The sequence below is a fragment of the Anopheles coustani genome, chromosome 3 (assembly GCF_943734705.1).
Source record: "Anopheles coustani chromosome 3, idAnoCousDA_361_x.2, whole genome shotgun sequence".
Classification (NCBI taxonomy): Eukaryota; Metazoa; Arthropoda; class Insecta; order Diptera; family Culicidae; genus Anopheles; species Anopheles coustani.
In genome coordinates this window covers 12,113,312-12,126,601 of record NC_071288.1, presented here as the reverse complement: position 1 = coordinate 12,126,601, position 13,290 = coordinate 12,113,312, and the positions used below count along the sequence as shown (strand labels likewise).

The 13,290-nt window shown below is 44.4% G+C and overlaps 3 protein-coding genes across 4 annotated transcripts; 2 read left to right on the top strand and 1 right to left on the bottom strand.

Annotated features, from left to right (window-relative positions):
• Positions 1–1,286: 1,286 nt before the first annotated feature.
• LOC131272639 (uncharacterized) lies at positions 1,287–1,809 on the top strand. The gene is made up of 3 exons (XM_058274456.1): positions 1,287–1,380; positions 1,446–1,573; positions 1,645–1,809. Exons 1-3 carry the CDS (start codon positions 1,377–1,379, stop codon positions 1,807–1,809), a joined length of 297 nt encoding a protein of 98 aa, XP_058130439.1. The 5' UTR covers positions 1,287–1,376.
• On the bottom strand, positions 1,761–2,564 carry LOC131272638 (uncharacterized). Of its 2 annotated transcripts, none has more exons than XM_058274454.1 (3): positions 2,112–2,564; positions 1,973–2,050; positions 1,761–1,901 (listed from the first exon to the last, which is right to left on the bottom strand). In XM_058274454.1, exons 1-3 carry the CDS (start codon positions 2,490–2,492, stop codon positions 1,824–1,826), a joined length of 537 nt encoding a protein of 178 aa, XP_058130437.1. In that variant the 5' UTR covers positions 2,493–2,564; the 3' UTR covers positions 1,761–1,823. The 2 variants fall into 2 exon arrangements, with proteins under 2 accessions (XP_058130437.1, XP_058130438.1); XM_058274455.1 differs by having other exon boundaries at positions 2,124–2,564.
• A 376-nt stretch (positions 2,565–2,940) lies between these two features.
• Positions 2,941–12,986, top strand: LOC131261154 (serine/threonine-protein phosphatase 4 regulatory subunit 3). Its single transcript, XM_058263086.1, has 11 exons — positions 2,941–3,460; positions 5,920–6,025; positions 6,241–6,979; positions 7,060–7,247; positions 7,725–8,666; positions 8,751–8,937; positions 9,042–9,297; positions 9,423–9,689; positions 9,805–9,914; positions 10,156–11,393; positions 12,130–12,986. The coding sequence occupies exons 2-11, from the start codon at positions 6,011–6,013 to the stop codon at positions 12,220–12,222; spliced, it is 4,035 nt and encodes a 1,344-aa protein (XP_058119069.1). The 5' UTR covers positions 2,941–3,460; positions 5,920–6,010; the 3' UTR covers positions 12,223–12,986.
• The last annotated feature ends 304 nt before the right edge of the window (positions 12,987–13,290 follow it).

The following is a 13,290-nucleotide window of genomic DNA, read 5'->3' as shown; positions in this document are numbered from 1 at the left end:
ATGAAGGCAAACCATTTGATACAATAAAGATTCAACCTCAAAACGAGGTTTGCGAAATAAACAATTGAATGGGACGAAGGTACAGTCTGTTCTCGAGTTACGCGGTTCTCGACTTACGCGGATTCGGAGATACGCGGTTTTCAAAATTTGACAGTAGATTGGGTTTATTACATCGATTTAAATTCCTGAGATGTACAACCACTCGAATAAATATGTAAATTACACATTTGCATAACTTACGCTTTTTATTTCGTTTGTTGCAATTTATGTTGTTTGAATACGCTTGCATTGCATTCATTTTAATGAACAAAGAAATTTTTTGAATATTCTATGATACATGTACACAAGAGCTCGATCTCTTAACTCCCAGTATAAACTATGTGTCAAGCAATATTCGAGATACGCGGATTTCTCTGGTCCCCATTATCCGCGTAACTCGGGAACAGACTGTATATAGGATTGGTTTGCAACCGTTAAACCCCTGGTCACAGCTTTGCGCAACCGCATGCGGTTGCGTTTTTTCCCATGGGAGAGATAGGAGCTGTCATGGGCTGTCACCGCAGACGCAAGACCTTGCGGTTGCTGTACTAAAAAATCAAACGAGTTTGATTCTTGCCGCAGACTCTTGCGTTTTTATATGTCAACAGTAAATTTTGTTCCTAGTAGACTTTAATGAGATTGTATGCTCATATAAGTGGTATATTCAAACATTAAAGTATTATTTTTGGCAAAAAGCTGTGCTCGTTTGACAGATCAAAAACGCAACCGCATGCGGTTGCGGAAAGCTGTGACCACAGGTTAACACTCAAAACGATCGTTTATGTTTGGTTTAACGATCGTTTACCTTTCACGACTTCGTTCGGAATAGGCCCTAAAAACTATTGATTCTTTCAATCGATTTTCACGATTGTTTACTACTAGAACTAGTAACTTCCACCGAGGGAGTAACCACGCCCAAGGATACATAACCAGCAAAATAGGTAGTAAACGAGAGAACTTTGACTATCGATAGCTTAACACACAAAAAATAGCGAAATTGTATACATTTAACCTTTATCACAAACATTTGCAGAAAAACCGGTCTATTTACTTAAACAACAGTCAACCCACCATAACGAAATAAAAAACGCTCCTGACTAGACCTTCCACTAGGGACCTTGAACGGAACTCTTGAAATGACTTTTGTTTACAAAGAAAACGGGATTTCAGTTTGAAATCGATCGTGAGTGTGCTTCAACTATGAGTTATAAACAAATACAGTGCCATTGACATAGTTGGCCGTTTGAGGTAGAATGTTTATGTTTTGAAACGCCTGTGCTTGATGCATTTTATCATTGGAAGCTGCATTTTCTTGTCTGTTTTACGACGCGAAGAACATGGGTAAGAATGGTATTTGGATTAGCACTCAAAGTTTCTTTCATTCTAATGAACATAGTCAAATTTAGATGCTACAACGCCAGCCCCGGATGATATTCGCAAACTGCAGGATACGACAGTAACATTGCGAATGAATATTCCTGCCATCTACAAGAAGTTGCTTTTGAAGGAGTGTGAATTGGAACATCAAAAAATTGTATGTAAGACTGGACATGCCCCTTTTCTTTATTTGTACTAATCAATCTTTGGTTTTCAATGATCTTTCAGGTTGACACAGACATCTGTGTACCGAAACAACCGATTCACGAATTAAACAAGCTGGAACGAATTCAACGACAAGAACTACCGCTTCGAAGCGCTGCACAGGAAGTGCAAGAAGTACATCAAATGTTGAACGTTTTAGATAAGCTGTTCCCGATTAGCAGACGTTGAAAAGCCAGATCAAATCAGCAGTCCCCTAGCTCTAATGTAGAATGTAATTCTTCGTAGATGATTTTCAAACAGGTCAGTCCAGGCTTAAGTTGCTGTAGAGAGAGTCAAATCGACATGCACGATTACTGTGGGTTCAAACAGGAAATATTAAAGTTGCATTTACATTTAGCAATGTTATAACTGGCTTTCTCCGGAATAGATTTCCTTTGGTTAGGACTTGCAATACGTATATGACTTTCAGCTGTAATAATAAAGAATAAAATCAAATGCTATTCTCTCGAATGTTTTTTCCCCAAACTTACGTTGTAAAATACCTCGTTAATAACTACATCCTGTATGTATTCGATCGGAATTAGAGTATTACGTACAGTGCCATTCGCAAACGTTGTCGAGCACTGCAGGGCGAAATCTTTAACCAAAACTAAATTCTCAGACTTTACTACATTGCTATACAAATACCCTAGTACGATGATTGGTAAGAGAAAACATGTATTTAGTACATTCAGCTTAAAAATGAATGCACTAACAGCAAAACAGAACAGTGATCCCAGCTGAAGGACAAGAAGCCTGCGTCTTGCCGCGTTTGCTTCCACATTTTCTATACAGAGATGTAACACATTCGCCGATTTATGAACTATTTTAACGTGAACTTGTTTCCCTGTGCTCGTCCAGAGATAACCCATCTTGTTGTACAATTTTTAACATTTGATTTGGCCTAAATTTCGATTTTCTATTTGTTTATAGTTTTCGGAACAGATGTGATGGGACGTGACATTTCCTCAAGTTTTGATAGAGAGCAGGGCTGTGTGGAACGTTAATCAACAAAAATACGTTACCATAAAAACATTATTCAAAATGTTGAATGCGGTATGAAACTGTTTAATGCGTACATTTTATCATAAGTATTGAGGAGGTTTGAATGGCTTTGTTGTAAAACAATCAATCAAATCCCAGACAAATCAAAGCTAATTCGAATCTCAAATGAATCAAATCTGATTTAAATCCGTCAAACGGGATCGGATCCTTTAGATTCTAGTGGGGGGATCGAATCTTCGAATCTTCCGAATCCCGATTCTGGCAACACTGTAGCGAAGAGAAAACGGAAAAAATCCAATATGGCGGTGTAAATGTTGTGATAGCCAGTTTTGCGAGTGCTCGTCGAAAACCCGTAAAGGAAAGGTACGGCATCCAATTGGCTTCGTAAAATCGATTCATTGAACGGCAGAAGCATAGGGGAAAGCGATAAAATACGAGTACAGTCGTACGGAACGCATTTTGTGCCCGGAAAAGTAGAACCATTTCCGATCCTAGCCAAGTCTGGTTACGGTAAGCAAAAGCCAAACTGTGGAGCAGACAAAACGAGGTTTTTTGCATATGTGTTACGATTCGGCGTAGCTGTGGTAGGACAAAATTTTCATTCGTGTATTTGTCAACTGCTAAAAGCGCATCGTGTGAAACGCAATCAAACCGATAGTGACCAATTGGTTGATGGACGATACGAGTGCACCTGAAGAGAAACGGCCGGTTTGAGGACAGCGGCCGGGCTTGTCCGGGAGCGTCCGTCTGCGGCGGCCGAAGTACGGTACAGTGTGAGTTGATTTTCTTTTCCCGAATTTCCTTTCCTTTGGTTTGGTGGTCCACAGGATAGAAGGTTGGTAAGAAAAATGGTGTCATATTTTTTACAGTCCGATTGTTCCGTTTCCTTCGATCGATCGCATCGAAGCATTCTGCTCGATGGCATGAACCCGTGTGTAGTTATGACAATGCATTTCAATGCGTTATTCAAGCTTTAGCATTGTTTAGTGTTGGATAAAATCAAAGATTTGGTGGTTGAGATGTTTCAGATCAGATGTTGAAAGCTAAATAACCCTTAGCTTGGCGAATGAAGAATTCGCTTGGTTTTTCGCGTTTCAATTCTCGTTCCTCCAGCAGTGCGTGAGAAAGAAGAATACCGTGCGATGAACAAGAACAACTCGTCTCGCGGACCGTGGTGCCTGTGAATATGAATGTGTGTGTGTGTTTGAGGCCGCTACGGGACTCGATACGTGAAGTGTGAGAGCGAGATAGAAATGAGCGTCCGAGTATTGCAGCCCTGTGTGCATCACCGCGGTTTCCAGCAGAACGGGAAGGATGCTTGATTGAGAGTTTCTTTTGCGTTTTTAATACTTCATTGTGAAAAGAGCATTGCTTCGATATTATGCTATGAAAACCAACTTCTTGTTTCGTCCGAAACAACACTTTCGCGGCGAATGAAGCCGTGAAATTGTGATCAATTCTAAAGCATGATTGTGTACGTGAGAAAAATGCTTCACGCTTGTGAATGTGTGTGAGGCAATCCAGACTGTCCAAGTTCCTGGAGGAACGGCGGTAGTGACGATGCATGCGATCTCGATTTTTGCACTTTGTCCTACCGTGCGGCGGTGCACTGGTGGTACTTTATTGCTACATTCCACCTTAGAGGCGAAAGAAACCATCGGCGCTCTACGTAAGCTGGAATGTGTAAATTTTACGCAAATGACCTACCGTGACGTGGTTTGGGCGGTGGATTATTCTTCGTTTTTGGTTCCAGTTTGCCTTTCCAGTCACATTCACCTGAGTCGCAGTTCTTTCAGTTCTTCACACGGTTAAATTTACTTCTCGAAACCCACTCGAAAAGTAAACTGTGGTGTTTTCGAACGAAGTACGCGCCCGCGCACACGTACACACATTCGCTTGCGGATAGCAGGAAAAAATGTTATGGGATTTTTGACTTCCCAAGACTTTGCAGGGCGGCTAAACAATAATCGAAAGCTTCCATAGTTTCTTCCGGGTGATCCTTCGTACCCGTGGAACGTTCTAAATGTAACGTTTCCTGCTAGGAGTTGGATAACTAATGTCTACTTGGTTGCCTTGCCAGAAGAAGAAAGCTGACTGACCAGTCGCCAATGGGTATTAGTGTGGGTATTTTGGCGTTAAAAAAGCTAGACGCGTCTTGTCTTCCGAATTCTTGCGTCTTGCACGGCAAGTCATGAAGTCTGCTGGGTTGCTGCTGCTCCTGGTGCTGCTGTACCGTACGTCAGAAGTTTCATCAGCTCCTTTGCCGAAACCTCATCGTCCTACTGCGATGATGACTTGATGAATCATCCGACCAAACGGTGAGAAAGAGATGGAGTACGAGTGCTGCGAGTTTCGAGTAACAGCGGCAGAATGTTTGAATGTGTGCGTGACCGGCGATGCCGAAGTGTGACTGGATCGGGGCTTGGAAACGGGTGGTGGTTGTTCGTAAGAAGGGAGCTGAGGCAGAAGAGATGCTTAGTTGATGTTGATGAGGCGATGTGAGAGTTGCCGGATTGCTGCTGCAAGTGTTGCCATCTTGTTTTGACGTTGTTTATCGCGCTGAAGGTCAGTCGGCGCGGTGGGTTGGATTGGGCTGATTACGGGGGAGATTATGATCTGGTGAGGGTTGGTTCTTCGAAGCACCCATCCATTCTTTGACTGCGATCCAACCAGCGGATACATAATCCTTTCGATAGTAATTTTGCAATGTATAGCTATAATTTTGTCCAGTTCAACGTCCACTTGGAACATGTTTTACATGGATAGGATCATTCATCCATGCCTGAAAAGTAATGAATGTATCCAGTCTTACAAATCTTACCTTGAACTGCCATTATTTCCATGATGACGTATGTCGTGTGTTGCTTCAAAGCGTAACATTGAAAGATCGGATGAGGGGGGAACTCCCGGTACGTTATCAGCGGAGATAAACGTCGGCATGTGGTGCGCTATCTGTTTACAATCTATCCGGTATAGTAAGCAAGCAAGCGAGAAGCCCATTACAATTTCTACATCGAACACACGCCGAGGCATGCGCCTTTCGCATAGAGGTCACGGCACTTTGAAGGAATTGCGATTGTCGAAACGTGAGAAACAAACATTGGTCACAAAACAAATTTCGTTAGGAAGAACATGGAACAACGTCCAATGTTTAATAATTTAGGCGCTTAAAGATTCACGGGGAATGTCATTTAATTTCTACTGCCTTTCATGAAGCCTAAATAGAATAAATAATCAATATAGTACGTTAAATTGGTCATACGCGACTAATATTTTCAAATATTTTTCTTACAGGACGATCATCTGTATATTCAACGTTAAAGTCGATGTGCATTCATATCTCAAAGAAAACTAGTGACAGAACCAACGAAAGTGTGTTTTGGGGATGAATTATAGTGTAGTACGAACATTTCCAACTATTTAATCATCTTACAAGTGGATATTAAATTGTGTTAGTTCCCAAACGTGCAGCTTAATAAGGATCTCGTATTGGATTTGTGTTAAGAAAAAACCATCAAAGTAGGACTTCATTAGCCCTATTGCTAGTTTCCGCACCGTTTTCACAAAAAGTCGCTTCTAACTGTAGGAAACTAGTTTATGTTCTGTTTGTGCTAGAGGCGCAGTGCTAAGCGAGGCCTACGGAAAAGTGAACTTTTGAGTGCAACAAACAACCGAAAATCCACCAGCTTTTTTAGATCGTCGCAACGATATCCTGTTGCCGTTGCTCATTACACGGTTGCTGTGGTACGTGAAGAGCGAACTCGCAGTCTCACTCGGAATCAATCAGCCTCCGAAACGGCGACAATTGAGTACAGCGAGGAAAAATCTGCTTACAAAATACTGAAGAAACGAAGGAAAAAACACTCTTCTTCCTCCATCCTTGGTTTTCGAGCGATAGGCCAAGAACAGGTACAGCAACAGCAGAGACCGTCGCTGCTACAACAGCACCAACAACGCTACCGGCCACCACCGCAGCACAATCCTTCGAAAAAGCAGTTGCGCGCACGTGAACAGTTACAACGCCGGCACCGGGCAGTCGAACGAGTTGGTGCGTACCACAGCGACGATCGGAAGCAAATTGGTGGTGCTGGTAGTAGTGGTTGCAGCACCAACAGCAGCAAACGCGGCCGGAACCAGCGGCAGGCGCCCGTTTCAGGAGCGACAACAACGAGTTGCTGCGGAAACAGCAGGAACAATAGTATCGGTTCCGGCGTCGTCAGTGCTAACGGCAGTCGACGCAACATGACGACCGACACTAGACGACGCGTCAAGCTGTACGCCCTGAATGCAGACCGCCAGTGGGACGATCGAGGAACCGGTCACGTCACATCCAGCTATGTAGACCGTGTAAAAGGTAATGTTCCGCTTCTTTTGTCCTTGTCCATTTGTGTCTGTGTTTTCGATATATCAACGCTGTTCGTATTACGATTCTAGGTGTATCACTTCTCGTGCATGCAGAGAACGACGGTTCGATGCTGCTGGAAAGCAAGATTCATTCCGACACAATCTACCACAAGCAACAGGACACATTGATTGTGTGGAGTGAGGGCGATAATTTTGATCTGGCGCTCAGCTTTCAGGAGAAGGCGGGTTGCGATGAAATATGGGAAAAGATTTGCCAGGTAAGTTAAGACGAACCTTCACTAAGGTGTGTTGGTCCGTTATAAAATAAAAAATAAAATCAAAAAGATTTCATCCAACTTGTAAATCATTAGATATAGAATGTCCAAGAGGTTATGAAAGGACAAATACAAATGTTAAGCCAAGCGTGCCTTATTTTGGATCTACAATGGGAAGAGCAAACCGTGCTAAGATGTTTTGATTACCTGATTTTGAACGATATAGAAATGTCTTCTATAAGATAAACAATTGTTCTCTTTACAACTTTTTGCTCCGATTTGCATCGATTTTTTTATTTTACAATTGTACAACATCACTTTTCACATTCTCCTTGTTATTTAATAGAAACATTTTTTTCTGTTTGGTGGTATAAAGCATAATTGTGATGCATGGATTGATTATGTATAAAAAATACAATATTTAGTTAATTTATATTTATTTAGCTAGTATACTCATATTGAATCTTATAAAAAATACAGGTACAAGGAAAAGATCCGTCGGTGGAAATAACACAGGACGTAGTAGAAGAATCAGAAGATGAGCGTTTCGAGGACATGTCCGATTCGGCGCCGCCGATCGAACTGCCACCGTGTGAGCTATCACGCTTGGAGGACATTTCGGAGGTAATTGCCAGTGGACTAACAACAGCAAACCGAAAAGATAAACTGGCTATGGCTATCGAGTCGGAAAACTATATCAAAAAGTTGCTGGGCCTGTTTCACATCTGCGAGGACCTGGACAATCAGGAAGGGCTGCACTATTTGTACGAGATTTTTAAGAACATCTTCCTGTTGAACAAAAACGGTTTGTTCGAGATCATGTTCGCCGAGGATACGATCTTCGATGTCGTTGGTTGCCTCGAGTACGATCCGTCCGGCAACCCGCCGAAGAACCATCGCCAGTATCTGAAGAAGCTGGTCAAGTTCCGGGAGGCGATACCGATCCGGAACACGGACCTGCTGGCGAAGATACACCAGACGTACCGGGTGCAGTACATACAGGACATTGTGCTGCCGGCGCCGTCCGTGTTCGAGGATAACATGCTGAACACGCTGTCCTCGTTCATCTTCTTCAACAAGGTGGAGATTGTAACGCTCATCCAGGAGGACGAAAAGTTCCTGGACGATCTGTTTACGATGCTGACCGATCCGCAAACGCCGGACTCGAAGCGTCGAGACAGTATACTGTTCCTGAAGGAGTTCTGCAACTTCGCCCAGTTCCTGCAGCCGCAAGGCAAGGAAACCTTTTACAAGACGCTGATCAGCCTCGGTGTGCTGCCGGCACTGGAGATAACACTCGCAATCAACGACAAGAAAACGAAGGAGGCGTCCATCGACATACTGATCACGATTGTTGAGTATTCGCCTTCGATCGTGCGTGACTATACGCTGCAGCAGTTCAACAACTCGGACAGTGATGAGGTATGTGATCAGGGGAACGATGAGCGTTTTGTGGAGATTATTGGCGGTTGGCATTATTTCGTACCTTTTTTTCTGCAGGATCAGACGCTGATCAACATTTCCATCGAGCAAATGCTGTCGGATTCCGAGCCAGAGCTTGGTGGCGCTGTTCAGCTGATGGGTGTGCTGCGAATCTTGTTGGATCCGGAAAATATGCTGAGTTCGTCGAACAAGTCGGAGAAGTCTGATTTTCTCAACTTCTTCTACAAACACAGCATACAGACACTGATTGGTGAGTAGTGAAGAGAAGATATGCAAACACATTGTTTGCATTAGACTGGTGCCATTTGTCTCATTGTACCGTGGGCCTCGTTTCTCCTTTATGTTTCAATTCAGCCCCTCTTCTACGGCAAACACAAACCGAGAAACCCGTCAGGGAGGACTACCATTCGGTGCAGCTGTTGGGGTTGGTCTTGGAACTGCTTGCTTTCTGCGTGGAACATCACACCTACCACATCAAGAATTGTATCATCAATAAGGATCTACTGCGGCGTATTCTCGTGCTGATGAGCAGCCGACACACTTTCCTCGTGCTGGGAGCACTTCGATTTTTGCGTAAAATAGTGGCTCTGAAGGATGAATTTTACAACAGGCGAGTAGTGTGTGGTGGTGTTGAAATTGAACATTTCAGCTGAATGTCACGAAACACGTTGACGACATTTTTCCCATGTCACTGACGAACCCTTTTCGTTGCATTTCTTTCGCATTTCGTCACAGGCACATTGTAAAGGGTAATCTGTTCAAACCCGTCGTGGAGGCGTTCATCCGTAACAATAGTAGGTACAATCTGCTCGAATCGGCGATACTGGAGCTGTTCGAGTTCATCAAGCTGGAGGACATAAAGTCGCTGTATACGTACTTCGTGGAAAATTTCGGACAAAATTTCGAAGACGTGCAGTATGTGCAAACGTTCAAGACACTCCGAAGCAAGTACGATCAGCAGCAGGATCGGTTGAAGGAGAAGGAGAAGGTTAACTTGGATAGGTAAGTGTGTATGCCTCAGTGGCAGTATGGTGTGGTAGTAAACTCTGTACAATTTTATTTATTTTATTTTTAAAATTTTGTCTCAACCTGAACTCGTCATTACCATCCCCCATAGTGTACCCTCAATTTTGCGGAATAGTAATCGTTACCGGAGGGATCAGCGACAAATGGAGGCCGAGGAGGAAATATGGTTCAACGAGGACGAGGATTACCCTGAGGGCGCAGGTAATGTTGAATGAGCTAACATTTTTTGTTTTTTGCGGAGTATTACAATTGACTGCGAAAATAAACTATTGTGCTATGTTTTGGACCGTCAGCCGTTCAGTAAAATCAAATTAAAGATCCTTTCGATGTTTGACTTTTCCTGTCAATTTCCTCTAAAATCTGTAAAGTTATTTTTTGTTGGCTGAGATTGGTGCTTGGCTTGAATGAAATGGGGTTTGATTACCTTGAACTTACATTTCAGGTAAAATGTTCGACAAAAAAGCTATGGACACAACAAGCAGCCTAAATGGGCCGAAGTATGGCGGTGGGCCTTCACATCCGCTCCTCCACACGACGGTCACTGCGACAGCTACATCCGCCGACGAATCTGAAACGGCGAACATGCTGACCATCAACAACGGTACCGATGGTGCTGATGTTACCGGTAGCGGCGGTGGCCTCGTGCCCACCCCTTCTGTCGCTGGTGGCGAACACAGCGGTGGCGATCTGCAGTCCACATCGTTGGAGCCGAGCAGTAGTCTGTCGCACGCGATTGCGAGCAACAATGGCCTTCAGTCGTCGTCGGTAGCAGTGGAGAGCGGCAGTTCCTTGGATGTGAATCACCACCTAAAACAGCATCATTCTCATGTGTTGGGTCATGGTGGTCCGGTCGTCAGTTCGGCTAGTTTGACCCCGGCGGAGGAGTCGGCGCTGGAGGACGCCAACAGCCTTGTCGTGAGTGCACTCGGCGAGAGCGACCTATCGTCGGTGTACCAGCTGCAACCGTCTACTGCCAAAATTGACAAATATCCTGCCACTGTCGAGTCACCCGCCAGCAGTAGCAGCAGCTCCGGTGATGAAGTTACTGCTGTTGCTCCTTCTACATCGTCCATTCCGGCCACCGGTGATGCGTGTCTCAATGGGTTGGCGGTCGTTGTTCCTGCGGAGCATAGTAGCGCAGTACCAGTAGCTTCCACAAACATCGACGATGGAGCGAGCTGCAGCGTCAGTAGTGATCCCCCCGTCAGCGCCATCAAAACGCTGAACCCCGCAGCTGATGAATCTCTTCTTGGTGGAGAGGTGGAAACTTCCACGCAGTTGTCAGCGTCGGCTGCTGGAAGAGTTCATGGCACGACGTCAGATGCTGCGTCAGCGGTAGTTACGTCCACGGAGATGATGATGAATACTGATATTAGCGCTGATGCCCCGGCAGGAAGCAGTATCAGCAACAGCACCTCCGGCGATGCTAAACCGACCGTTTCCGACGATAGTGAGGGTAGTCGAGAAAATCGAAAGCGAGCATTGGACAGCAACGAGAATGGCGATGAAGTGAGTACCACCTCTACGACGTCCTTGGTAGTATCCCCCGTGCTAGACTCTGCTCCCGCCGTCGACGAACCGAACGTGTCGGCTTTGGAAGATACACCGCAGGCTACTTCTTCCTCCTCAATGGGTTCAACAAGTGCATCCACTTCTTCCGTTGTGGGTGGCCTGAAAAAGGTAGGTGAATTGGAATTACAGTCAATGCCACCTGTCCATGTGTTTCTTACTCATCCATGATTGAAATAGCGCATCAACTTATGCTCTCAGCTTTAGTCTCATCTGATGTTTTTTGTTTTGGTCATCTGATTTTGTCTTCTTCTTTAACACGTTAAACGCCCTGTCAGTCCCTGGGGACTGCCGGTGAAGTTTCCGTTCACGTCACGTCGGTCCCTTGGGACTGACGAATCCATGAGTCGCGTCGGTCGATCAGTGTCAGTCCGCCAGTACCGGTCCGTCCGTGTCAGTCCGCCAATGTGCTTCATTTTCATGCACTCTCTTCGTTTCTTTCTTTCCACTTCGTTTTGTTTCACCGGTGCTTATCGTGCCAGTGACTAACATCGAACGAAATTGAAGACCGAGTGGTGTAAACGAAAAGTGTCACAAAATAGGCTGGGCGGTTAACGTGTTAATAAATTTAAAGCTTAATACTGACCAAAATTGGAAAATGAAAATAAGTGAATCCCTGAATTTACCGCTTCTGTGTGAGTTAAGAAATGCACAAACAAAAAGACTCAGATGAGTCGGAAGAATTAGAGAAAAATTCAGCTATTTCAAAACTTGGTACCTTCGAGACAACACCTTCTGCTTTCGAAGATGTTTGCGTTTAGTGGCAAGTTTGTCTAGTTTATTTTGTAAGTGCATGTGCGCCTAAACTGTGCCTTCGTTTTGATTCCATTGGTTACTATTCCGTCAGGGGCTCGTCGACTACGAGGGTGATTCCGATGACGAGGACGACGACGATGACACAGACAGCAGCCCGGCACAGAAAAAGGCGAGAATAGCATAGCACGTTACGGCACCACCGTTCTCCGCCAAATGTCCGTATCAGCAACGCCATCAATCAACAACAACATCCACATCAACAGCGGCGGCGACGGGTTGCAACACTACTATAACTAATTTTACTACAACTTCAAATACTATAACTACTACTACTACTACTACTACTTCCACTACTGGTGCGGAAGTAGAGAGGAACGTGACTGCCTCTGACAGCAAGCCCAACGCCACCATCACCGTTGGCCTCCTTCCATCCGTTCTAAGTTCCGTGGCTCCCATCGATTCTATTTCATCCTCGGCTCCATTAGCAGAGGAAGAGCACCAGCAGCAGCAGCAGCAGCAGGACATAACGACGATGCGAGAAGGTAGTGACGGTAACGACGCAATCAGTGATCCGTCGGCCGATTGTTCAAGCGTTAAGGAACTTGACTCTACCAATCCATTATCGACAGCGTGAGGTCGCTCTGCTGGCCACTGCCACTCCATCGTTTGATGCCCATCTCAGAGCTACTGAGTCGACGGGGGTTGGTTTGTACTGCCGAACAGTTGGTTGGTTTGTAAATTTAATTTTTCATCTCATACATTACATATACATAATATGAACAACGTTTGTATGCCGTTAGAAAACAAAACAAAGAACAACCACTACCACCTTTAAATGGGATGCGCACGTAACCGCGACGTTTTGAACGTTCTTTGTGTTTTCGGTCCTCCGTCGTATACTGTTTTTAGTCTTGTACGCAGAATAAAATACTTTTATCGGAATGAGTAGACTAAAGGCGAAACTATCTGTATGCAAACAATGCAGTAACATTTCGGTATAAGTTGTCCTGTTGGAAGTTCGCTGCTAGCCCTGTGCTAGTTACTGCTCATAATTTCTTCTGCTTTTCAAGCTTTTTTTTGTACAGCAATTGTTCAATCAAGTCGATATCCTTCGTGAGACATCATTAAATTATCATTTCAATCGGTGGCGATGGTTTAGCTATCGATAAATTTAAAAAAAAAACACGTGTACGGTGTTTGATTTGTGACAAGAGAGGGAAACACTTATGACCTAGTACATACGTGTATATCG

Excerpts from the sequence above, each read along its gene's own strand:
- LOC131272639 (XM_058274456.1), top strand. Across the intron at positions 1,574-1,644 it reads AATTGGAACATCAAAAAATT|GTTGACACAGACATCTGTGT; the intron begins GTATGTAAGACT and ends ATGATCTTTCAG.
- LOC131272638 (XM_058274454.1), bottom strand. The coding sequence starts at position 2,492 with ATGGGTTATCTCTGGACGAGCACAGGGAAACAAGTTCACGTTAAAATA. Across the intron at positions 2,051-2,111 it reads TTAACGAGGTATTTTACAAC|CTGAAAGTCATATACGTATT; the intron begins GTAAGTTTGGGG and ends TTATTATTACAG. Across the intron at positions 1,902-1,972 it reads CAGTTATAACATTGCTAAAT|CAACTTAAGCCTGGACTGAC; the intron begins GTAAATGCAACT and ends CTCTCTCTACAG.
- LOC131261154 (XM_058263086.1), top strand. Across the intron at positions 7,248-7,724 it reads TATGGGAAAAGATTTGCCAG|GTACAAGGAAAAGATCCGTC; the intron begins GTAAGTTAAGAC and ends TAAAAAATACAG. Across the intron at positions 8,667-8,750 it reads ACAACTCGGACAGTGATGAG|ACGCTGATCAACATTTCCAT; the intron begins GTATGTGATCAG and ends CTGCAGGATCAG.